Below are 8,522 nucleotides of genomic sequence, written 5' to 3'. Positions count from 1 at the left end.
TCAAAGTTTTTATTTATATTTTTTTTCTTTGTAAAATTACTTATTCTCTAATTCTTTTATTTTTATTTTATTTTGTAGTGTATTTTATCAATCTATATACTGCATTAATTATGAGAAATATGTCATTACTCTATTTGTATTATGTCAAGCGCTTGAGAGAACACTCATCCTGGAGCGCTTAATAAATAGCGATCTCTCTCTCTCTCTCTCTCTCTCTCTCTCTCTCTCTCTCTCTCTCTCTCTCTCTCTCTCTCTCTCTCTCCTCCCCTTCCCCTCTCTTTCTTTCTCTCACTCTCTCCCGTTGTTTCCGTTTATAATCGGCAAAATCGTAATTCACGAGCCAATGAGTCGCGCGTAGAGACTTGCCAAAACAACGGATTGCGCTTTCCGCGAAATACAATCGATTCTCAAATGTGACATAAATTCGCGAAAGACGTGTGTCCTGTGTCGAGTCGTCGTTCGACGAAGATTCGAATGTGTCCTTCGTTCGATATCTCGTAGCAAGCAAACACAACAGCTAGTCACTGTTAAAATGACGTTAAAATGTATTGTGACATGATATTAGAAAAGTGACTTTTCCAATCATTTTGGAGTCATCTTGACTTCTTGATGCCATCATGATTTGTTCTGCCTGAGTGCGACGTGTGTGTCCTCGCAACAACGCAACCAACGCGTCTATTCGCGCAGTCATCGACCGATCCATGTTTACGTTTGCACGAAGAGAAGGCGCTGGGGCGTCGCGTGCTCCGCTCTTGGAAAACCCGAGCTTTTAACTCATACTCCGAGGAGTTATTTTTCTTGGATGTATTAAAAAAGAAAACAGGCCAATATAGAAAACCGACCTCTCCTTCCTTTAACGTAAAAAAAGATGACAAGGGGAACGCGTCGCTTTCTTCGCTATAACGATAACGAAAATAAATCTCCATCTCCGCGGCCGAGATTCACGATCGAGAACGTGGAACAAATTTGGATTACCAATTACGTATGTATCTACGTACGTCTATATCGACAATCTGCAATTATTATATCCAACCATCCACTTCGATTGGTCCTCGATCCAAATAATCTCCCAGCCTCCCCCAGCCCCTTTGCCCGGATGTGTCGCGTCGCGCGTAAAAGTCGGTCATCGGATTCGTTTCCGTTTCTACCGTCTGCCGTGTTGCATAGGTAACCTGTTGCCAGACACGAACACATCTACATGGTAATAACGCCGGGGCGCGAAACGGTGTGTAGTGTGTGCGGCCGTCCGCGCCGCGATCGATGGGATAAACTTATGCGAGCTACTGCTGCTGCTGCTGCTGCTACTGCTACTGCAGCTACTGCTGCTGCTCGGCGGAACGGGAGCACTAAATGACGATTAAGGGATTCTCGGACGAAAAATGCAAATTCGCGCGGATATAGGTAATTCGTCTCCTTGGAACGGCGAACAGATGGCGGATGTCAGGAGAATCGGGATTGCGTTCCGGATATGGGGCGGAAGACCCCATACATCGCGAACGCGGCGTACCTCTATAAATATCGCGTAACGCGGGGGAAGAAAAAAAAGGGGAGAACGCGCGGACGCGGGGAAGGTCAACCAAGGTGATGGTGGTGGAGGAGCCGTAAAAGGAAATTGCGTCCCGCTGAAATACGGGCGTCGGGCACTCTGTATACCCGGCGACAGCGACGGTGACAGCGTCTTTACGCCATACGGAGACTAAAATACCCGCGCCTTGCGAGGGCACCGCACGCGATCACGGTGTCCCGCCCATTCGCGATCATCATTCCGCGTGTCCATCTCTCTCGGAATAGAATTTTCGCGATTGACGTGACGCGCAGAAGTTTGGAAACCCCGCGCGACACGTAAATACAATTCAGTACGCGCGAGTCTCCTGTATGTTTTGGAACCGAGACCGCGTATATTATTCGTGTACTCGAATATATACGACGACGACATGAGTACAAATTACACGTAGAAATGCACACGAAATGCATGCGCTGCTCCTTTTCGCTCTCGTCGCGAAAAATAAGTCTTTTCGTTGCGTGTGCACGTTCCGTGCGTGCTGCGTACATTTCGAATTACGAAAATAAAGGAAAAAAAAGACTTCGCCAAGAAAATACTCGCAGGCGGCGATAACGTTAAATCTCTCGCGCGAGCCGAAGCGAAGCGAATTTTTGCGAAAAGCAAAAGTTTACCTGACTGTTATAGCGAGCCTCAGGCTCTCCTCCGCGAAGAAAACGGGCGAGTTCGTCCGCGCACGATGACGCCTCACGCCATGAAACTTCCCTTCCGATCGACAGCGTCCCTCCCCCTCGAATTAGAAAATCGCCGCCGATCGCTGCAGGCTGCTCGCCTATCCGTCCTCCTTCCCGTCGACGCCGTATTTCCTCTTCTCTTCCTCGCGAGAAGACCTCGCGGAAATCGTTACATCTTCCACGGAGAACCGCGCTCTTCCCTCAAAGACGCCAGGTCGGCGACGGTGGTTGCGGCTTGTCGGCCGCAGGAGCTACTTCTCGTTTTTTTTTCTTTCCTTTATTCGCGTTTCTCTTCCTCGGATGTGTGAATTTTCGCGCGCGCACCCACCGCGAGAGACCGTGGACGAGTAAAGGCTTGCCTCTAATGTTGTACTAAATACGAGCGTGCGAACCTGAAGGACACGCCTCTGCGTATTATGGCGCAGACTCGGATTCCGCGTTCTGCGGAACGGTGAACGGAAGCCCACAGGGGCCTTTAACTTCGGCGAGAATACTCGATACGCGCAAGTCCGTCCAGCGGCAGCGGCGCGGCAGCAACGACGGCAACAGCGATCGCCACCGCCCGCCCATCTGCTCGAGACGTTCGTAATCCTCAAAATATGTCATCGTGAAACGAGATCACGGATTACGCGGATATCTGTAACAAGAAAGAACGGTCGGAAGAATGGTGAATTTTTTTCCCTTTAAATCACAACGGTAAATGATAATTGACGATCTAGTTCCAGGGATGGACCGACCGTCTTAATTCGACGGTTTGAATAAGCGCGTGGACGTAAAAAGGACAGTTCCAATATCATTGCAGCACACAATTCGACGTAAAATAAGCAACAGCCTTTATTATAAAAAAGATTATCCCAATAATTAATCTCCTGACAATAAAATCAATTTATTGCCTCTATATTTCGCCCTCACATAACAAATATCCATTTTAGCTTCGATAAATCGAAAATAGAAAACGATATATATTGGATATACACGTATCACAGATGAGTATCGTCTCAGTCAAGAAATGCGATAGTAATAAAAAATAAATTTGTCGGAAGAACCAGGCACCAGTGCGCTTCTTAAACAGCAGGAGTAACTAACGCGAAGCGCTCCAGGTAACACAATTCGTCGTACTCCGCGTGCAGGATTCCTCTTTTTAACAGTAAAATTGACGTGTCGCTTAACCAACGTCATAAGGCACTCTATCTCGTCATCGCCACGGCTTTCGTACAGCTCCTGTACTCGTGCTCCTCCTGATACCTTGATCTGCAATTTCAAGAATATATTGAAGTACATTCATTAAGGAAAATTGTGTGACGAAAAGAGATGTAAAGAATCTTACGCAATGTATTTGGTGACATAAGTCTGTCTCTCATATCCGAAGTCCACGTTTGACATCTAGACCTAACTAAACTCTTTTTAACAGCCAATGGTCGCTGGTGTTTCGCCATTCTAAATAATAATGAGGTCATAATCTTAATAGAGATGTGCAAACTATATTCGAATATGAATAGCATTGAGTTGAATCAAGTAAGATTGTGTGAATCAAAATTTTTTTGATGAACTGAATCGAATCGAAAATTGTTGAAATATGACTTTTAATTAACAATATAACTATTGTTAAGTTAAATTTTAATATACATATAGATAATAAAAAAAGATTTCTATGTAAGAAAAATTATTCAAATCCAAATCGATTATATTACATAAGTACTGTTTCACTTATTATCGAGAAATTATTTTAGAACATTGTCAATATACGCGTGATTTGTATTCAATTTTCTTAGGTTCAAAATTTTCGAAAGGCTCGGATTCGCATCATCGAGATTCAAGTCCGAGTCGATCCGAATCCATTGATCCAAACTATTCAAAAATTTTGAATCTAATTTTAATATACATATAGATAATAAAAAAGATTTTTGTAAGAAAGATTAATAATATTTCTTGTAAGAAAAATATTGATTTTTTACAAAGGGTGTTTCAGACCACTCGCGCCACCCATACGAGAGAAATGATTTTTATAAAAAATCTCAAAATATTTATAAGTAAATCGGATACACTTCTATCAAATCTGGTGATATTTTCAACTTCCGATTTCGAACGGAATTGAGCTATTTAGACTGGAAGTAAATTTTTCAAAAATCATTTAAAGATTATAGTTGACATTTTTCTAAAATTTTTTCTGAATTAAATTCTTCGTACAAATTTTCATGTTTTTTCACGTGGAATTTGAACCTACAATAAAAAAATACTATGTTCCAGTAAAAAAAGAATCAACTTCCGAGCTGAATAATCTATTTCCGTTCGGAACCGGAAGTTTAAAATATCAGAATTTAATAGAGCGTACCCGATTTACTTATCAAAATTTTTGGAATTTTTGATAAAAAATCATTTTCCTCGTTTTTGAATGGCATGGATATATACTAATATACTGTTTTACATTATTAGGATACTGTTACATTATTAGGATACTGTATATACTGTTTTACATTATTAGGGAAAATATGATTGTCAATATATATATTCGTATTCAAACTTCGATTCCAAATTTTTGAATCGTAGAAATTCAAATCCAAATCAAATCGATGATTAATCATAATCTAAACTATTCAAAAATTTCCATTCTTAAGTTTGAATACGAAATCACATACATTGACAATCTTATAAAATCATATTTCCCGCTAATAAGTAAAATAATATATTGTATAATTAATATTATACTGAGGGATTTTCCGTTCAACCCAATATATATTAAAATTCAACTTAACAATAATTATATTGTCAAATAAAAACTATATTTCAACGATTCGTTTTGATTCAACATTAAAAAACTTTAATTCGCATATCTCTATTTAATAGTTATATAATACGAAGCAGACGAAATTCTACAACGTAACAATATGAGAAAAAAAAAACTACGCTATTACGTGGACTCGAATTCCTTCAAGTTCTTTCTGGCCAAAGTCTTCTGAGTGGCGAACGAATACGAGCGAGCTGAAGTCGGGCGTTCCATTCGAGACTCCTTAATTTCGTGATCTTGCGCGATTACTTTCATTCTCTTCGTCGGGGATTGGGCGAATAATTCCACTATATTCATGGACGCTGCGTCGCACTTGAAAGCGTAAAATCATTAAATTATTACGTACTCCTGACCGGAAAATCTCCAAGCATGAGCTACGAAGTAATTTTATAAACGAAAGAACGAGATAATTACCTGCAACTGAAGACGATGGAGGAAATCTACTTCTGCCAAGTTTAAAGGCGCGTCGACGTGTAACTTAAGCATACATTGCAACGCCTCTTTGTATACTTTTTTCAGTGTAATGACGCGTTCGGTTCGCATTAATCTACGTACTAAATAACCACGTGTGTAAGCGTTGATGGTATTCACCGCCTGTACCTATACGGTAACATAACTTTAATAAAAATGTCTTTCTTGCGTTCATTTCTACTAATGTAAATGAACTTTAGTCTCGATTCAACTTATTTTTCATCCTTTTTTAGTTTTAAGAGGGGATTAGAAAAAGATAACAGGTACATTAAACCAAGATTAAAGTTAATCTACTACTGATAAGAAAAGAACATTGACAATGGAAATATGTTAGAAATTTTCATCACATTAAAATTGTAGTTTGTACTCACATGTTTCTCGAGATATACTGTGGTGTCTAGCACTGGTACGTGCGTAGTGTTACTATCTAAGGGAAATAACTGTCGGCTCACATTGGAATTCTTATATACAATAAGATCTTGCGACTCGTGACTGCTGTTATCGTCATTATTACTGTTATTATTATTGTTGTTATTGTTGTTGTTGTTGTTGTTGTTATACGTGGTGTTGCATAAACTCACTTTTCTCGTAAAGTCGTAATCGAGAGTTGCTGGAGAATTGTCCGCGATAATGGACTGATGTTTAAGCAAGTATAAATTTCTCGAGGAGAGGTAATCCAGTGGACATACAATCACACGGTTCGTCAACGGTAATTTAATATTACAATGCGTTTCCGCGCGTACGCTGCCGAGCGAGTTTATGTTCGTTTGTTGCAACCTCGTTTCGCAACTCGCCGGCCTCGCATCGTCAATTGACAACGATCGATTTAACATAACGTCCGAAACGTCTGCTTGACGCGGTACTCCGCTGGCGCACTTTCGTATCTCGGCTAGCAAGAGCATCTGCTGCTTTTGGAATTCCGCCTGCAGCAGCGATTGTTCCTTTCGCTGACGGTATATCAACTCCATCATCTGCTTCTTGTGCATCGCTTCAATCTCTTTGTAAACCATCAAGAGTTTATCTGGTGTGGAAGACTTTATCTTAATGTTCGAGTCGCGATAGTCGCCTTCCGGGGTGCTCGCCTTTTTGCTGCGATGCCTCTCATCTATGCAAGACAAATGAACTTTAGGACCATTCGCGTCTCCTGCTAAGTACTCTCTACTCGATAAATTTAATATATTGGTGTCGCTATCTTTCTCCGATTTTTCTAAGGAATGTTGCTTCTTAAAATCTGTATTAGATCTACGATTATGTTCAGTTGGTGAAGCATCAAATCTATATACATCTTCTTTGACAATTACTGCTTCAGTACAACTGATAGATTCATCTACCTGACGTGATTCCATCAAATTATCAGGCTTTCTATGCGGAGAAGCTGATATTTCCGCTGTACATTCTAATTCACTTAAATCCTCAACATCTGCCATAAACTGTTTATTTTCCCACTCCACTTTAGGCTGCACAATGTTCCATTGTTTTCGTTGTGACACATTAGTGGCAGGGGTGGGGATGTACTTTTCGTCAGTCAATTCTGTATGCATATGAGCGAGCAACATAGGACTGGGTGTGTCCAATATGTAAGAGCCTTGACGTGATAGCTTAGGTGGATTTTCAGTTTCCTGGGAAACCCCTATGGAAGAAGAAGTGTCTTCCTCATCGTTACTTAACATTATCGGAACCACGTCCAATGTTTTGGGCACCTGCGGCTTCCAATTCTCTGACATTGCATCTTCGCTCGGCGTCGCCACCTCTGTTGCATCAACACATTCATTTTGATCAGTCACGGCAGCAATAGGTTTTGAATCATTAGCAGTATTATTTATTGGACAAACTTGAAGTTGCGAATGCTGTATATCTGATATGGAGGACTGGATATTATGGCCATCTCTGATTTCTCCCACGACTCGTGGCATCGGTTCGACAATAGTCATTTTCGAATACGAATCGCTGTTATTGGTATCACTCGCGACGTCACGGCTAGATACATCGCTATCCGAACTATATCTAATGCTATTTAATTTATCCATTGGTTCCGTTACGTTAGCCTGCATGCATTTATCCAGAACGATACGTTTAACCAGCCGTCTGTCCCTCAAATTACTTTCCGCTTTGATTGCCATAGATTTATAACGTCTCATCTCTTCCTTTATGGCGTCGGTCATCTGAAAAATAACACAAATTAACGTAAAGCGATTCTCCACAAGAGGTAATGAGGCGTTGGTTAGGCGAGTATTTACTAGTGGTGGAAGAAGAGGTATCCCGTTTATTTTCATACAAGAGGTATAAAATTCTTGCTGCATGTTTCACGTGTGATACTCGAGAATACACTTCGTCACAATCCACTGACGTTCCTGCAAAGAAAACGATTCATTATTAGTAATTATCGCAATTTCTCACTTTACGGTTCTCTATGGCTGCTCACTTTTCAAATCTTCACACGAGAAGTTTTCTTATCATTTAAATACCCAAAATGCGATTACCTTCTTCTTCTTCTTCTGATGTAGGCTTCCGTTTCCACCAGAAACGATACAGCCTGTACTTAAATGGAGTTACTCCAGTGGGTTGGCGGGATTGAGTCAGGTGCGCCAACTAAAGTGGAGCAAAGGTCCAGCTAGAGAGTAAGGAGATGAAATATATGAAACCATTGAATAAAGAATACCATGAAGGAACATGTCGCATTTTTGGTGCGACGTCATAAAAGTGGACCAAACCTAAAGGCTACCTTACAATCATCGACGAGGATACTATTTAAAGATCGACACCCTTAGGCCCGTTCTACAATACGTCGTATGTCGGGTCGTAAGGCCCGTTCTACAATACGTCGTATGCCGTTGTCGGATGTCGCTAAACGCTTGTCGTATGTTGGATGTCGGATGTGATTACGACTTGCTATTCTACATTAAACATAGAGGCTGCGTTCCGTTGCGAGTATTAACCTCTTTGGTTGCGACTACCGATTACTGTGCTTTTTTGTTAATTTGTGCATTAATTGCATTCGATTCCTGAAACGGACAGTGGATATAAGAATCAT

At 41.0% G+C, this 8,522-nt stretch overlaps 2 protein-coding genes and 1 long non-coding RNA gene across 6 annotated transcripts in view; 1 reads left to right on the top strand and 2 right to left on the bottom strand.

The window, feature by feature from the left end:
• The window catches only part of LOC105457264, a 32,108-nt gene extending 29,461 nt beyond the window's left edge, over positions 1-2,647 (bottom strand). Inside the window, exon 1 of the mRNA XM_011701850.1 lies at positions 2,176-2,647. The gene's annotated coding sequence lies outside the window, so the exon portion shown is untranslated. The remainder of the gene's footprint in view (positions 1-2,175) is intronic.
• Positions 2,648-3,044: 397 nt separating this feature from the next.
• LOC105457239 (putative uncharacterized protein DDB_G0282129) lies at positions 3,045-8,141 on the bottom strand. Of its 4 annotated transcripts, none has more exons than XM_011701808.1 (7): positions 8,112-8,141; positions 7,914-7,972; positions 7,729-7,842; positions 5,863-7,653; positions 5,435-5,620; positions 5,148-5,332; positions 3,045-3,672 (listed from the first exon to the last, which is right to left on the bottom strand). In XM_011701808.1, the coding sequence occupies exons 3-7, from the start codon at positions 7,789-7,791 to the stop codon at positions 3,495-3,497; spliced, it is 2,403 nt and encodes an 800-aa protein (XP_011700110.1). In that variant the 5' UTR covers positions 7,792-7,842; positions 7,914-7,972; positions 8,112-8,141; the 3' UTR covers positions 3,045-3,494. The 4 variants fall into 4 exon arrangements, with proteins under 4 accessions (XP_011700110.1, XP_011700125.1, XP_011700101.1 ...); XM_011701823.1 differs by lacking the exon at positions 8,112-8,141 and having other exon boundaries at positions 3,045-3,486; positions 3,563-3,672; positions 7,914-8,105; XM_011701799.1 differs by lacking the exon at positions 8,112-8,141 and having other exon boundaries at positions 7,914-8,105.
• On the top strand, positions 3,456-5,169 carry LOC105457233. The gene is made up of 3 exons (XR_975371.1): positions 3,456-3,548; positions 3,647-3,750; positions 5,080-5,169. It is a non-coding gene; the product is annotated as an uncharacterized LOC105457233 (long non-coding RNA).
• Positions 8,142-8,522: the final 381 nt, after the last annotated feature.

Source organism: Wasmannia auropunctata, unplaced genomic scaffold, assembly GCF_000956235.1.
Source record: "Wasmannia auropunctata unplaced genomic scaffold, wasmannia.A_1.0 LD336103.1, whole genome shotgun sequence".
NCBI classification, from domain to species: domain Eukaryota; kingdom Metazoa; phylum Arthropoda; class Insecta; order Hymenoptera; family Formicidae; genus Wasmannia; species Wasmannia auropunctata.
Note: the sequence above shows the minus strand (reverse complement) of the source record. Positions and strands in the feature narration are given on the sequence as shown.

Bases quoted from the DNA above. Each gene is read 5' to 3' on its own strand.
- LOC105457239 (XM_011701808.1), bottom strand. From the start codon at position 7,791: ATGCAGCAAGAATTTTATACCTCTTGTATGAAAATAAACGGGATACCT. The intron at 5,621-5,862 runs GTGAGTACAAAC...GTTACCGTATAG, and splicing joins CAGTATATCTCGAGAAACAT to GTACAGGCGGTGAATACCAT. The intron at 3,673-5,147 runs GTAATAGCGTAG...ATTATTATTTAG, and splicing joins TTGAAGGAATTCGAGTCCAC to AATGGCGAAACACCAGCGAC.